This window comes from Meles meles, chromosome 5 (assembly GCF_922984935.1).
Source record: "Meles meles chromosome 5, mMelMel3.1 paternal haplotype, whole genome shotgun sequence".
NCBI lineage: Eukaryota > Metazoa > Chordata > Mammalia > Carnivora > Mustelidae > Meles > Meles meles.
The window spans coordinates 131959686-131976192 of record NC_060070.1 but is presented as its reverse complement, the minus strand read 5'-3'; the positions used below and the strand labels follow the sequence as shown (position 1 = coordinate 131976192).

At 47.9% G+C, this 16507-nt stretch overlaps 1 protein-coding gene across 2 annotated transcripts in view; it reads left to right on the top strand.

Moving 5' to 3' along the window:
* The window catches only part of LYRM4 (LYR motif containing 4), a 172244-nt gene extending 157006 nt beyond the window's left edge, over positions 1 to 15238 (top strand). For both annotated transcript variants that reach the window (XM_046006752.1, XM_046006751.1), the window contains one exon: positions 14811 to 15238. In XM_046006752.1, the coding sequence (XP_045862708.1) occupies positions 14811 to 14839 (29 nt within the window). In that variant the 3' untranslated portion in view covers positions 14840 to 15238. The remainder of the gene's footprint in view (positions 1 to 14810) is intronic.
* The last annotated feature ends 1269 nt before the right edge of the window (positions 15239 to 16507 follow it).

Below are 16507 nucleotides of genomic sequence, written 5' to 3'. Positions count from 1 at the left end.
CTAAACAGCACAAGGAACACTCCCCAGGAGGGGCTGCCTGAGGTGAAAGCCTTCCTCTGCCCAGCTTGGCTCCCACAGCTAGTCTCTTCCTCCTCCTCTGACAGGCCTTGCCCTGAGACTTTGTCTAGGCACCTCCTGCTCCCAGGAGTCACTCATTCGTTCAGCAGAGACTCCTGAGCACTGGGGATGGCTCACGGGGATGCTGGCACCCAGACTGGTTCATGGGCTCTGACCCCGCCTGCGTAGACCTGGGCTTCCACGTTCAGGCAACAAAAGCAAGCGTTTGGCTCCACCCACTTGCTCTGGAGGCGGAGAAGGGTTGGTGGAGGCCCTAGATCTCGGCCAGGGGTTGAGGATTCAGTAGGAGTGAAGAAACCACAGTTTGCTATGCCAGCAACCTGCAGAGGATCAGAGAAGATTCTAGCAGCTGTGTGCAATGGACTGGGGGCGGGGGCGGGGCAAGGGTCCCACCCTTTCTCCTCCCGTGGCTCTGCCAGCCCCACAGCAAGGACACGGAAGGTCTCCCACAGGCCGTGTGACGAGGACTCGCTCCCAGCCTCTTCTGAGACTGCGGCTTCCTCAGGGGATGGGAAGGAAGCTAATGCACAGACAAAGCCCCTGACTTCGAGTAGCTCTCAGCCTCACATCAGAGCAAACACATAAACTGCATAAAATACAAAGTCGAGACAGTGTGGCTGGGGCTGCAACAGGCAGAACGGAAGGCCCTGAGCCTACAGAGCGCTTTTCCAAACATGGGCTGAGGCCTCATCCCTGATCTGCTAAGTCAGTGTCTGGGGCTTGGCACAGAGCCCTCTGGCAAACTCCCAGGCACTGGAGTTAGGGAAGCTCTGGCCAGGCCGGAGGCTGTGAGCCTGTGTGGTGGGAGGAGGGGGGAGCCGGGCCTGGATTTGGGCCAGGGAAGACCCTCCCCCCGCCTCGCCTCCCCAGGCAGAGAACCCAATCTCAAGGCAACAAGTATTCTTCCCTAAATGGCTGCCTTCGGGCAGTCGTGGTTATTCAAAGTGTATCCCCATTCCCCTGGACCGAGAAAATTCTCTGAGATCCCATCCGTGAGGGACGCACGTTTCTCTAAGCATACTTTAGCCCAGTGAGATGCACGGGGACAGAGGCAGAGGGGAGGAAAGAGCAGAAAAAAGAGGCAAAAGACACATGACTCATCAAAGTAATAATATGTTTTCTAGGAAAAAGTCTTCTCTCCAAAACGTTTGAGAAGGAGGTGGGGGCAGTTAAAGAACCATAGCCGAGAACTGATTGTGTTTTCAGCTGAGCTACGGGGAGTGGGACTGACCCCAGATCTGTTGAAACGCGCTGTTTACAAAACACACTTGGAAGGCTGTGTGTGTAGAATGGGGACTGGAGGGGGCGGGTGCTGTCAGGACTCTCAGTCAGTCGTGCCAAGCGCCAAATAGTACGTGCGCGACAGTGTGCAGACAGCGACTCTGTTTCATGGGTAAACCGGACAAAAGGAGTTTGCAGAAATAGAAATGAAGGTGATTTTGAAGTAGTGGGATTTTCTATTTCTAATTCTATTTCTATTCCTTTAAATCTCGGGGTATTCCATGAGTACCGTGTGGTTTTTGTTTTTTTGTTTTTTTAATTTCTAATTTAAAGGTTTTTCTCTATTTTAATTTTCTATCTTTTTCTATTTCTCTTTTTAAATTTTTTTTTAAGATTTTATTTTAGGGCGCCTGGGTGGCTCAGTGGTTTAAGCCGCTGCCTTCGGCTCAGGTCATGATCCCGGAGTCCTGGGATCGAGTCCCGCATCGGGCTCTCTGCTCGGCAGGGAGCCTGCTTCCCTCTCACTCTCTCTGCCTGCCTCTCTGCCTACTTGTGATCTCTCTCTGTCAAATAAATAAATAAAATCTTAAAAAAAAAAAAAAAAAGATTTTATTTTATTTATTTGACAAAGAGAGAGAGACAGTGAGAGAAGAACACAAGCAGCAGCAGACAGAGAGAGAGGGAGAAGCAGGCTTCCCGCTGAGCAGGGAGCTGGATGCAGATGTGGGGCTAAATCCCAGGACCCTGGGATCAGGACCAGAGCCGAAGGCAGACTCCTAACGACTGACCACCCGGGCGCCCACTCTTTTTAAATTTCTAATTTAAAGGTTTTTTTTTCTATTTCTAATTCTATTTCTATTCCTTTAAATCTCTGTGTATTCCATGAGTACAGTGTGGTTTGTTTTTAATTTCTTTTTAATACTGTTTCAAGAAACAAACCACACTGTACTCACAAATACACTGAGATTTAAAGGAATAGAATTTAGGGGCGCCTGGATGGCTCAGTAGGCTAAAGCCTCTGCCTTCGGCTCAGGTCATGATCCCAGGGACCTGGGATCAAGCCCCGCATCAGGCTCTTTATTCAGCAGGGAGCCTGCCTCCCCGCCTCTCTCTCTGCCTGCCTCTCTGCCTACCTGTGATCTCTGTCAAATAAATAAATAAAATCCTTTAAAAAAAAAAAAAGGAATAGAATTTAGAACTTTGCTAAAACTCAGAGTCTTAAGTATTGACTCTGTGATGTTGGATAAATTAGTTTACCCCTTAGATCCTAGGTCTCTTTAAAACAGAGAGGATGAGGGGCACCTGAGAGGCTCAGTCGATTAAACTTCTGCCTTTGGCTCAGGTCAGGAATTGAGCCCCACATGGGGCTCCCTGCTCAGTGGGGAGCCTGCTTCTCCCTCTCCCACTGCCACCCTCTCTACCAACTTGTGTGCTGTGTCTCTCAAGTAAATAAAATCTTAAAATAAAAATAAAAGATCAGAGAGGATGGTGTCTGCTCTACATACAAGGGTCAGACGAGCCAGTAAAGTGTCCAGATACCTTGTGAACTCACTGTAAAGTGCCAGGCAGAAATTAGTTGTTGCTGTAATAATTACACAACAGAGTATGAGGTTGTCACAGTCTGCCTAAAATGGCTGTAGTATGATTTCTCTGAAGCAAGTGAAGGTAAAGAAAAGGATAAATGGCAGTGGCCCTGATGGAAGAGAATGATCATAGGCTCTTTTTAAAATCAGCCAGGGCACAAAGTTGGGGCAGGCAAATTAATTTCCTTGCACTTTGCCCTTGGCAGTTGCCGATGGGCACCTTTAAAGGAAGTCCATATTGTTAAGAGAAGAGCCACCATTTATTTGCACGTGGTGTCTTCCCCTGCGGCCGTTTGCTCGGAGGCTGCTTCGGCAGCTGCAGGAAGCTGGTTGTCTCCTTCCCGGGGAGCCTGGGAGGGCACCGAAAGGGGGCAGGTGGACGGTGGTCCCCCCAGATAGTCCCGCCTGCTGCAGCCTGCCCTGCTCTGTGGCAAGGGAAAGCGGAACCCGGGCAGGAGAGCCGCGTGTCCTGGCCACGACTGAATGCTGGCAGGGTGTCCGCAGCTCACCATTCAAAGGCCGGGTTCTCTCCCCCTGCCTGGGAGACAGACCACAGTTCACTTCCTGACTGCTGATTCCCTCGACAGGTTCTTTCCGGACTGGTTGTTTTCCTCCACCAGCGCGGCATCTCTCTCTTGCAAGTTTCAGAAATCTGGACTGTCTGTCCCATCGTGGAGATCAGTAGTGGCCACAGCCACAGGAGAAAAGAAAAGATGCCCATCCTTCCTGTTGGCATTGGTGATGCTGCAATGCTGGCGTGTGTGCTTCTGTTTAAGCATTGGTAGAGCCCTTCTGGGGGCAATTCTTGGCCTTCCGGGTTTTTAATTGGAAAATATGTTCAGGAACTGGGCTTCAGGAGGCTTGTGGAGGCCGTTTAAGCTGATGGCAAGTTTCCTGTGTCCTACTAGAGCCCTAAGGATCAGGGAGGTAGGCTTGGTAAGACAGAAGCTCTCCCCCACCCCCCTTCTCATCAGACCCATGGTGTCATTTCAGGCTCCAGCTTCAGGCCTTCCCTTTCTCCCTTATCCACAATAACTTCCAGGAGCAAAACTGTTCAGCTATGCTCACATCCCCCCTGCAGCACCCTAGAAAGAAACGAGAAAATGTGAGCCTTGTGATCAAATGTGTTGATAAATGGCTGACCCTGGTGTTGTTTAAGGTTTAGTATCATTCCCGGAAGATTCCCAAGCCCTGGGAAAGTAAGCATGTTGCTGGTCATCTGCTTTAATGTCCCTGGACATGACGTAGCAGGTCCCTGTGGGGCTGGACACGAAGTAAAGCAAGGCAGCTGTTTGAAAGGAAGATCTGTGTCCTGACTGGTAAAGAGGCTGAGCTTGACAAAGGGCAAGTTGGAGGAAGAGGGTGGAGTTTGACTTGTTTTTTTCTCTTGTTTTACATCATTTCTTGCGTGAACCGGGCTCTGGCCCCTGAGGTGGAGGGCGGCTGCCGCTGGCCATGGGGTTCCGTCAGAAGCTGCTGAGCTTGGGAGTGCTGCACAGAAACTGTTCCGGCCAGCCTGGCTCTGTGAGGAGAGGGGATGCTCATTGTCTCGTCTGCAGACACTGACTTCTGAACACCAAATGGCATCAAACTTACCCTTGTTTTTTAGAAGAAGCCAGTAGGGCGCCTGGGTGGTTCAGTCATTAAACATCTGCCTTCGGCTCAGGTCATGATCCCAGGGTCCTGGGTTCAAGCCCCGAATGGGGCTCCCTGTTCAGCAAGGGAGCCTGCTTCTCCCTCTGCCCTTCACCCTGCTTGTGCTCTCTCTTGCTTGAGTTCTCTCTCTCAAATAAATAAATAAAATCTAAAATATATATATATAATAAGCCAGTAAATCCACGCACGTCACAGGCCTGAATTTTAAAAAAGAATTACAAGCGTACCTCCTGGTTCCTACTCTAGAACTTTTTTCCGTGTCAAGAGCCTTTTCTTTGGCCCTATAGCCTTGACTTTGGATCTGCTGTGGAGACTGAGAATCTGTTCCAGTGGCAGGTGCCTCGGTGGTCTCCCAGAGCCTGGAAGCCCACAGAGTGAAGAACGTGTCAGATCAAATAGAGTCGTGTGAGCGGCCGTGCACTGGGCCGTCTGACCCCTGTGGTGCTGTCAGCCGTCTGAGGAGGGTGACAGAGCCAGACCAAATAAAACACAGTCGACCTGCGTGTCTCTAGAAACAGTTGTCTGAAGTGGCAGGTAATCTCTCTCTCTTTTTTTGCCACCCTGAACTTTTCAGATATATTTGCTTAAAGCAAATGTAAAATCAGGATTAAGGGGTGCCTGGGTGACTCAGTCAATTAAGCATCGGACTCTTGATTTCAGCTCAGGTCAGGATCTCAGGGTTGTGAGATCGAGTCCCACATCGGACTCCACGCTGGGCGTGCAGTCTACTTAAGATTCTCTCTCCGTCTGCCCCTCCCCTCCCTCTCTCCTTCTCTCTCCAAGGAGGAAAAAAAAAAGTAAACTCAGAATTGAACCAAGCTGACCCTGAAAGAAGGTGTCCCTGAAGGGATAAAACAACTCCTGATGGTCCCAGTAACTTTGTCAGGGATCTTGCTCAAGCACATTCGTAAGCGTCTGGTCAGGAGCTTGCTGGTCCCAGCACTGGCCTGGGAATCGCCGGTTGAGGTAGTTGTGTCACCTTGTAACTAATTAGAGTGGTGCCGGGACTTTGGTCTTGCTGCCATGGCAGGGCCGACCTGAAGCACTGAGTTCAGGGGCTGGGGTGCAGCGAGCAGAGTGCAGGAAGGCCGGCGTCTCTGGCGCTTTGCCTGGGCCCTTGTCACCATCCCCAGGAAGGGCCAGGTTTCACTCTGACGTGATGTTTAGGTCCTGAGTTCCACCCTGTTCCAAGAAGGGCTCGGTGACCTAGTCGCAGTGCTGCTAACCTGCGTGCTTGCCATGGGCTGCTTTCATCTCGCAGAGCCTGTTATGCAATGCTTCGCCGTGGCCTCTGGGAAGGGGGTGGCTGACAGAGCGTTTGTATCCAGTGTCCCCACGGAGTCAGCTATGTCTCGGGCAGGGGGAGCGAGAATATACCGATAGGGTGGAAAGACAGCTAGTACCTGTCTCCTGTTTTATAAGTGTTTGCCCACCCTAAGCAGTGGTCCAGACTAGCAGGTAGAAATCATCCACCAGCCCCCAGCAGCTCTAAAGAACAGGTGTGGAAGGCTTCCCTGGCCTTCATCAGCCCTGTGCCATCCCAGAGCAACAAAGACATCTCCCTCCCCCAACCTGGTCTAGTCGTCCATGGCCATACCTTCTGGAAGGGCTATGCCCAAAGAGCACCAGGTGGGTAAATATCAACCCTGGTTTTTTGTTTGTTTTCTGGAAAAATATTCACCCACTGGGGTGAAAAAAACTGATTATTTTTAGGGCGCCTGGGTGGCTCAGTGGTTTAAGCCGCTGCCTTCAGCTCAGGTCATGATCTCAGGGTCCTGGGATCGAGTCCCGCATCGGGCTCTCTGCTCGGCAGGGAGCCTGCTTCCCTCTCACTCTCTCTGCCTGCCTCTCTGCCTACTTGTATCTCTCTCTGTCAAATAAATAAATAAAATCTTTAAAAAATAAAAAATAAAAAAAATTTAAAAAAACTGATTATTTTTAAATATGAATAATAAATGCTGAGCCTGAATGCCATTATGTTTGTGCCCCTTCCTCACTCAGGGGTGCCAGTCAGATGCAAGAGAACAGTGACATGCCCCCCGCCCCCACCTCTCTAAAGACAAACTCCATGAGTGGGGCCAGGCCATGTGTGTCCTTGGAAGCTGACCCTGTCTTGTTAGGAACCACTGCCTTACATGTATATTTGTTCAAAAGGGCCTCATTCCTGCAGAGGGGACAGTGTGCTGGTAGAAATCACTTCAGGCCCTTTGAGACCACAGTTTTCGGAGACCCATTACAATGGTTTGATTTTCTTTACTCTGATGGCCTGGGATTCAAAAGAAAGAGGCTGTCTCTTGGTGGGCTTTTTAAAAAACGTTCAACTGAACATCAGACATGCAGAAAAACAACGGAATGGCCTAGAAATCTGACAGTGGTGGACAAAAGATAGGGCAACCATATAATTCATCATCACAAAGGGGAACCCTTGAGACTGAAAGAAAGCTCTATTAATAATCACACTGGGACAATAGGGGTAAGCCAGGCATCTGGTCACACTTATGAGAGGACACAACCCTGCATCTAGGGTGTCTCTTGTCCCTACCAGTGAGGAGGAAACACACTAAGTATTAATTGTGACATGGGATTTAGAGAAGATAGGAATTTGTTCACCGCTCTGCTAGGAATATCACAGAGAAAATAAGAAATCAGGTCCTCACCACCACCGTCCATATTAGGAATATCCAGTATCTAAACAAAGTTGAATGGAGATGGAACATGTGTGGAGAGAGGAAACACAAGAAGATTCCGCTCTGGATTCTTTGGACTGTCCTTCTTTCTCTGCTATACACCTAATTGTGGACTGACTTCTCAAAGATCTACATTGGCCATTTCAGGCATTCTTCTAGTTCATAAAATGATGGCAAATTCAAAAGTAATAATATTATGTTACTATATGTAAAACATTTTTTTTTAAGATTTTATTTATTTATTTGACAGAGAGAGATCACAAGTAGGCAGAGAGGCAGGCAGAGAGAAAGGGGGGAAGCAGGCTCCCTGCTGAGCAGAGAGCCCGGTGTGGGGCTCGATCCCAGGTCCCTGAGATCATGACCTGAGCTGAAGGCAGAGGCTTAACCCCTGAGCCACCCAGGCGCCCCACTATATGTAAAACATTTTGAGAAACAACTTAGGCTACGAAAATCTAGAAAGAAAAAGAGCATATGCATCAAGAGCGATTTTTTAGAGGAAAACCAAATTCATAAGTTTAGATTTTTACCTCTTACTGCTAAATAGAAGAATTATATATAATTTCATATATCCCTATTTCAGTTTGCCTCTTTAAAAACTTATTAGGAAACCAAGTATGATAAAAAATGGTTGTTACAGCAACTGTTCTACTCAGGTTAGGCTGTGACAGTCACCCTCCACACTGAAATATCACTGGAAGAATCACAGAGCAAGCTACAGACAACATGGGAAACTGCCTGACATCATTATAGACCAGAGGAGGGGCACAGATGTCCTGCCCACCTTCCATGGGACAAGCGGACAGTAGACCAAAAGCTGAAATTCTGCTATCAAAGATTCACTTACATTGGTGGTGCTTAGGTTTTGGGGGGACTTCCCAAAGTCCCTATCAAGTGTAAACAACCTTAGGAAATTAAAAAGATGCCTCTCAACTGGGTGTCAGGACGCGCTCAAAGACATGGGGTATATAAAGTGCATCTTCCCAAAGGGCCAGAATTACTTGACAGCTTGGGAAATCATTTTTATAAAATGAGTATAAATATATTATGGAACGGAATATACTATTTATGTGAAGATCAATAGGAGACTTCAAAGAAATGTTCTAGTTACCATATCCTCTTCAAGCTAAGTCCCAAACCCCCATGAATATGATTTTGTGTATTAACTACCTCTGTTCAGCCAGATCTGGTTTCTAACTCTTATTCTGCTCATTTCTCTCTCCTTGGGCCAGTGCCAAGTGTTTCAGCTGTATCTCAAAAATGCTTTAATATCTTCCTCATCAAAATACTTGTTCTTATCTTTGACTTTGTGTTCATTCAAATAATCTTGAAAGTTGTTTCCTCAAATATCTCAAAAAAAAAAACCATTGGGATTTTCATTATCATGTTAAACATAGATTAATTTAGCAAAAGATTGACATTTTTATATGATTCAGTCTTTCCATGAACATGGTATATCTTATTTCATCCAAACTCTTTTATATTTTTAAGTTTTATCGTTTTCTCTTTTAAAGCCTTACACATTCTTTTTAAGGTTATGTCTAGGTGTGTTGTTTTTGTTGTTGATGTGACTCTTGTTACTTCTTTTCTCATCATATTTGCAGTGTCATCCACTGAGATGCTGGCTTCTTATATGTGAAATGAAGGGCATGCCCATTTGAGCAATTACACTCCTTCCAAATGTGGAAATCCAAAGATGGGGTTTGCCTGTAGAAAGCCTATAAATTGATGATAGTGGTATCTTCCTCATAAAGTTGTTGTGTGATAGAAAGAATTAAATACTTCTAATTGATTTAATTAATTAAATGCTTAGAACAGTGCCTGGTACACAGTAAATGCTCATTAAATGTGACTGCTACCTTTCATCATCATTACCATTATGATTTTTTTAGTAGTAATAGAACTATCATTATTGGTAGTAGTGGTGTGGTCACTACAATGCCAGAGGCAGAATTTGTCACTGTCCTCAGTGGACAGGGAACCATCCTGCCTGGAGGGCAGAGAGCAGGGACAGTCCCTCCCTAGGCTTCTCTGGCAGAGCCAGGTGTCAGCATCTCTCCCGTAACTTTTCAGTGCCCAGGGCAACCTCCTGATACCAGACCACTGGTAAGCATCATGGGCCTACCGGACAGGAGGCTGGGCCCAGAGTAGAGATGAAGAGGGTCCTTCAGTCCTCAAGTCTAGCCCAGGAAGCTCAAGTTCAAAACCAGGAGGTAGTATCAGACATCCCTGACATCCTCTCCACAGTGTGGGTGTGTTTCACCATTACAGACTCATAGACTCTTACAGCCAGAGAGTGAGGAGGCTTCAAGATCTTTGAGGTCAGGATTTCTGACACCCTGTAGTGCTCCTCCCGGCAGCAGACTGGCAATGCACAAGGCCATGCATATCAGTAACAGTGAACGAGATCTGACCACATGCCCACTACTGTTCTTAGTTAATCCTCTCAGCAACATGAAGACAGCAAATGTAATTGAGCCCCAGGAAGTATCTGGGGCAATTGGTACATTTTCTTCAAGTCTCCTATTGCATTGCATGCTCATAACAATGGCGTGAAACAGGCAGGAAATAGCCGAGGCCCTCCCACTCCCCGTGATGGAGCCCAGCTTCTCTGGGTCCAAGTCAGATTGAGACACGTTGCACGGGAGACAGCGCATTGCGGCAGCTGAGTGACCAATGGAGACCTGAAACGTTGGACTTAATTTTCTTTTCTTGGATCCTCCTTCCTCCCCAGCAGGTTATTTGTCTAATGAATCTCCAAGCTCATAAGTGTTTCTAGGCCAGCCAGCCAGCCCATCTACTTGCAGTTGAGTAAGCTGTGTATTTTTCTAATGGACTCTAATGCCAATTCCTGAAGTTTATAGAATAAAAGTGTGATCAGCTTTAATGACCAATTTATGCATGGTAATAGTCAGATGTGGCTCGCTAAGCCCCTTGGGGCTTCTGGAAGGGCTGTAAATTGAAGGCAGTAACTGTACTTCCTCGCTTCATTGACCAGCTCCTCTCACCTCCAGCTTAGAAGCGACATGCTCCGTCACTAGCACCGCGGCATCCGTCCCTGGCTGTCCCCTCCCCATGTGTGCTGACACATTTTATAGCCGAAATAAACGCAGCAGCGCTGTTGCACAAACATTTATTGCCTCGCCTCTATAGCTCTTGTTGAGATAACTTTTTTAATATTTCCTCCCTGGGTGAACTGAATATTTCTCTTCCATCTTCTGTAATTGCTCTGGGTTAATCCCTTATAGGCCTGGATTACAGCTTTAAACTTTCTGCTGGGCCAAATTTAAATCATTTGATTTTCCTTAACAGCGAGTGAGCATTCTTGTTACAATAAAATGGTCCTGTGGCTACGTCTGTTGAATTGCCTTGATCAGTTCTGTAATTCCACTAGCAGCTCCCAACCAAAGCACTGCATTAATTACATACAGATCTAGGTTTTAGAACTAGTGGACAATAGAGCCTTGGTTATAACTGGGAATGCTCGACACTGGCATTTTTAGTTACCAAGTTCTTACTGAGCACTTTCTGTGTGCCTAGCACTGTCCCAGACTGTGCTGTGAAAGCAGCTACGTCAGAACAAGTAGGACATGAGTCTGCCTTTGTCCCCAGTGGCCACTGTGCCTCACGAGAAGAACCCATCCAGGCACAGAGGCTCCCAGGAGAGAGCCAGAGAGCCCCTTCTGCAGCTCAAAGGGTGGATAGGCTTTTTGAAGGGTTTTTGTTTTTTGGTGTTTTTTTGGCTCGTTTTTTGTTTTGTTTTGTTTTTAATTTTTTAATTTATTTATTTGACAGAGAGAGATCACAAGTAGGTGGAGAGGCAGGCAGAGAGAGAGAGGAGAAAGCAGGCTCCCCACTGAGCAGAGAGCCCGACGCGGGGCTCGATCCCAGGATCCTGAGACCATGACCCGAGCCAAAGGCAGAGGCTTTAACCCACTGAGCCACCCAGGCGCCCCTTGTTTTGTTTTTTTAAAATTGTTACTTAAATTCGGTTCATTAAAACATAGTGTAGTATTAGTTTCAGAGGCAGAGTTTAGAGACTCATCAGTTGTGTATAACCCCCAGTGCTCATCACATCACGTGCCCTCCTTCGTGCCCACCACCCAGTTACGCCACCCCACCCACCTCCCCTCCAGCAACCCTCAGTTTGTTTCCTAGAATTAAGTGTCTCTTGTGGTTTGCCACCATCTCTGTTTCCATCTTGGTTTATTTTTCTGAAGGTTTGTTTTGACTGACATTCCTACAACCTGAGTTCTTTGGATCGCCCCTCACTCTTCATCAGTTTTCTTTGGAGCCTTTTACATGGAGCGGCTCGCAGACTAGTCACCCCATATCACATCTGCATTTCTTTCAAGAGTGCACCCATCCCCTCAAAGCTTCCATCCTTTAGATCGGTGGATGAGGAGGACCACTACTACATTCACCCTGTCCCAGGAAGCCTAGGAGCACAGGAGAAAAAGGCCGCATGACAAGAGAACCCTGTGTCCTTGTTGTAGCCCCTCCGTCAAAAAGGTGGCTGTTAACACAGTGTCCACAAAGTGAATTGTGTGGGAGGAGACGTGTTTATTCTGCGGTGTGATAAAAATGCTGCTGGATCTTCAAACAGTCCACCAAGGAGACCACCTTTTCTTCTAGGGCATCAGAACACATGGCTCGACTTTGGGCCACTCGGGAGAAACCAAGCTGCTCTGAGAGGTGTCAGAGATGGGTCCTGGCCCAATAAGTCATCACAGAGGCTGAGATGTGGAAGGAGCCCATCTCGTTCCACCCCTGCCCACATAAGCTCCTTCTCCAACCATACCTTCTCCCCCTTCCAGAGCATGACAGCTTCCCAAGGCAGCCGATTCCATTTTTTGCCAACTGTGTGAAAGAGTCCTTCCTTAGGCCATATCATAACTGCTGCCTGCCACTAGAGCCCTGAGAAAACCCTGATAAACTCAGTCAAGCACTCTTGGAACGTGGTATTGTCAATACTTCTAAGAGGGGTTCCTGATAAACTCTCCCCACATCCCTGAAATATAAACCAAGTTCCCAGGTGAATGAATCATTTGAGCTGTTACATAAAATTATTTTTATTAACTTAGCCATCCTCCCCAAACATAACAATTTTTTTTTCCTTTTACAACAATTGGTATTTTAACCTTTCTTCTAAAAAGCAATGATAGTGGGCCCGTTTGTCTATCGAGGTTAGCATCCGAAAGTAAAACCGTATAATACCCAGAGTATCGAAAACTGCTTCTCAGCCCCCTCTCTGGAGTCTGGTGCATCCGGCTCCTGCTCACCCCACAGCTACTCCAGGTCATCAAGAAGGGAGGCCAGGACAAGCCTCCGTGCTCCACTCCTCATGAAACTGCATCCAGCTAGTCTCACCCCTCAAGATGGTTTATGACTATGTTATGCAGATCGTGCTCCGCGGAATCCCAGACCCGCCCTTCCCACTTGCATCTGAAGCCATGTGTGTTCTTTATATGGACAGGAGGAAGGGAGACTGAAGAATGGGAGCAGAGCTCATCACTGACTTCTGTTGGGACTGGTGCAGAACACTCATTCCCCACCATCACCACCCCCTTTTCTCTTTTATCAAATTAAGGAATTCACCTGCAGTGAAAATATCTACTCAATCATCTTCATGCCCTTAAATCTCCACTCTGTACTTCGGCTTTCTTTGTCCATCATTTGGCGGCTCTGACCTCTTCCTTCACTTTCCCCTGGCACCGTGATGCCCTGACTTACTAGAGCCCCTGAGCCATTGGGACACCTCTGTACAGGTGTGTGCCAGAAGACGTCACCAGCAGCATGGGAGGATGGGAACGTTGAGGTGGTCTCTCGGGGTGTCACTGGTGAGAGAGCACCGTTCCTTACTAGTGTCAAAATCTTCCCCTTTCGCGGGCCGTCATTTTAAAATAGAGTCTTAACAGTAAAAAAGGATTAGATTTCACCATTCGCAACAACAGGGATGGACCTAGAGGGTTAGGTGAGAAGGACAGATACCACATGACTTCACTCGTATGGGAAACCTCAAGACCAAAACAAATAAATAAACAAAAAGCATAATCAGACCTATAAATACAGAGAACAAATGGATGGTTGCTGGTTGGGGGAGGGGATAGGCAGGATGGGGGAAGGAGAACGGGAGATACAGGCTTCCAGTGATGGAGTGAATAAGTTATGGGGATAAAAGGTACAGCGTGGGGAATATAGTGTTGTGTGGTGACAGATGGCAGCTACGCTTGTGATGTGGAGCTAGATCTAGCATAAGATCTAGAGAAGCTGAATCATTATGTTGTACACCTGCAACAGTGTACCACGATGTGTCAACTATATGCAACTATATGCAAATACAGAAATAATAGATGGGGCGCCCGGGTAGCTCAGTGGGTTAAGTGTCTGACTCTTGGTCTTAGGTCATGATCTCAAGTCCTGGGATCAAGCCCCACATTAGAATTCAAGCTCACTGGGGAGTCTGAGGATCTTCTCTCTCTCCCCCTCTGGCCCTCCCTCCCTCCCACTTGGATGCATTCTCTCTTTCAAATAGAATAGAATATTCTTTTTATTATAAAATAAAATAAAATAGAATATTTTTTAAATATATTTTTATATATTTAATATATATTTATATATATTATATCTTTTTATATATATTTATATATATTTATATAGCTTTTTAAAATAGAATAGAATATTAAAACAAGATGGGAAGACCACATGAGGGTCCTGATTCTGACCCCCGGCCTCTCTGGTAGCTGCTATGGCCATGGAGAGGTTCCCTCGTGTACTGAAAGAGCAAAGACCCGGAATTACCCATAGATAGCGACCACCTGCTCTGAAATCCTTCCCGCACCAGTTGTACCAGGTTCTAAGAAAGTATCACTTAGGAAATGCATTTGGAGAAAACTCGTGAAGACCCTTTGTTCCCAAGGAAGGACCAGTCATCTGCACGGCCCCAGGTCATGGCTGCAGCATCCGTCTGGGACAGTGGGAACATCTGGGCACTGGCAGAAACACTCCGTGTAAGAGGACACTTAGGAAAGGGCAGGAAGGACAAGAGGCAAGAGGTGAAAGAAGCCAGACCACAGTCCTCAGCCCCGCCTGGACCAGACAGGCAGCCATATTGCTTCCAGTGCCCTTAATGGAGCCCACGTTCTAGCCCAACATAGGCAAGACACGTTTCTGCTTTAAGCTGAAGGCTCTCCAAATGGGAGAACTGGTTCTAAAGGATGGGGTTGTGTTTGGGGAGGAGCTGCTATGCACACATCATGGCTTTCCAGCCAGCCAGCAGCCAAGGAGCCTGGTGGATGGTCTCAGCTGGCTCAGGACAGCCCAAGGAACCAAGGCTGTGCCTGCTAGTGCCATTTCAGGGGCCAAAAAAGAATGAGTGTGGATGGCAAACTTGCTCTCACAGTGAAGGAAGTGGCATTTGGAGGGTGTGGGAAATTAGCAAAGGCCAACCCCATGACTGCACTTGACCCCACGATGCAGTTCCCCGCAAGGAACAGCCCTGTGATGGCAGACGTTGGCATTTAAATGTTAGCAATGCTCTTTCTGATCTTTTGCAGCTAATGGAGTCTGTGTCTTTCTTTGCCTTCAGGTCCTCATCGGCCAAATGTATTCGACTGACAAGCTTATCATTGAGAATCAAGAGAAGCCTCGGACCTAGGGGGCCGGGACCAGCCACCACCGGCAGCCGTGGACCAGCTTCAGCATCCATGCTGCGCTTGGGGCGGGGCTCCCCCAGACTACAGGTGGCCTCTTCCATCAGCTTAGAATAGCCTCTTGCTCGGCCTGCCCGGTAGGAGCTGATAAACTGAGGCCGGTTTCCATTCTTCTGCAGCCCTAGTGAGAAGGAGTGGCGGGGTCTCCTTGATTCAAGCGAGGAGCTGGAGCTCACTCCAAATAATGCTGTGTATTCTTGTGTCTGCTCTCCGCCCTACTCCTCTTTTGTATCTCATCACCGCCCATATAGAGCCCCTCCACCCTCTGCATCTTCATTGACAATAAACAGAATTGTCTCCTGAAGCCTTCTTAAGCCAGATGCACTCCGGCGCTCTGGACGATGAATGCGCCTTCGTTTCCTGCTGACGGCAGGGCCTGCAGAGGGCTGTGGGGACCCAGAGGGAGGCTCCCTTTGTGAGGGCAAGTCTAGGCACCCAAGATTTGGAGGGCAGCAGGGAGTAGGCTAATGCCAAAGAGGTAGAGGGTGCATCCCGCAATTTATCCCTTGCCCGGTGCAGCCACAGAGGGGCCCGCCCGCGACTCCCCACCTGGGGACAGGATGCTAGCGGCCCTGCTGAGTGTGATCTGAGGAGGGCACCAGCAGCCCCGCCTGGGAGCTGGTTGGAAATGCAGAATCTTGGGCCGCACCCCAAATGCTTTGAATTTGAGTCTAACACATCCGGGTGCCCCCAGCCCACGCTGAGGTTGGGGAAGGGCTACTCGGCTCTGCTTCCCAAAGCTGGCTTCCCTGAGCTCCCTTCACAGAGCCATAAGCACCTGCAGAATTGGAGTTTTATAAGAGGAATTTCTCGGCACTTCCCTGCCTCGGATTCTGACTCAGTGAGAGGGGAGGCATGATCACTAGGCCCCCTAGTGTTTTTACTGTCTAGTCAGTTAGGGAAGCTTTGCTCTTTGAAGATGTTGCAGGTAATAAAAACATTTGTGTGTGTTTAGCCTTGGAAACACATCAGCTAAAAGCCTAAAAAGAAGGTATTAAATAACTTACTTGATTTCTGGGGATTTTAGGGGGGACCCAGAATCTATCAGAGTGCCTTGTTTACCTTTGTAAACGGCACTATGTGAATTCATTACTTAGGTGTTAAGGTTTGGAACAGGCTCCTGTGAAAATTTCCAGATCCTAAAATCACCGTGACAGTGTCACTGAGCCAGGGCCCCTGGCGCTCTAATTCTTACAGTCCTGTGAGTCAAGTGAGAACAGACTGAGTCCTCATCCCCTCCCGTGCGAAGAGATCGCGTCTGCCCTCCTCACCCACAGAGCGTGGATTTTGTTGTGACTGTGCGTACAGAAGAGATTACAAGTGTACTCCTGGTTGGCAGTTCAACTTGGGCCTTCAGAAAGGTATTGCGCATGGATAGTCTTGTACACCTGCACCTTGGTAGGTGTACACCTTGGACCTGACCCCCACCCCCACCCCCCACTCCACACCCCGGTAAACACTGTTAGCGCCATAGCGTGGTGCCGCCAGTGAATGTAGGTGACGTGGGAAACGTGCTGTCTCCCTTTGACTGACTGTCATGGGACAGTCACCCACCCTGGGATATGCAGCTCTG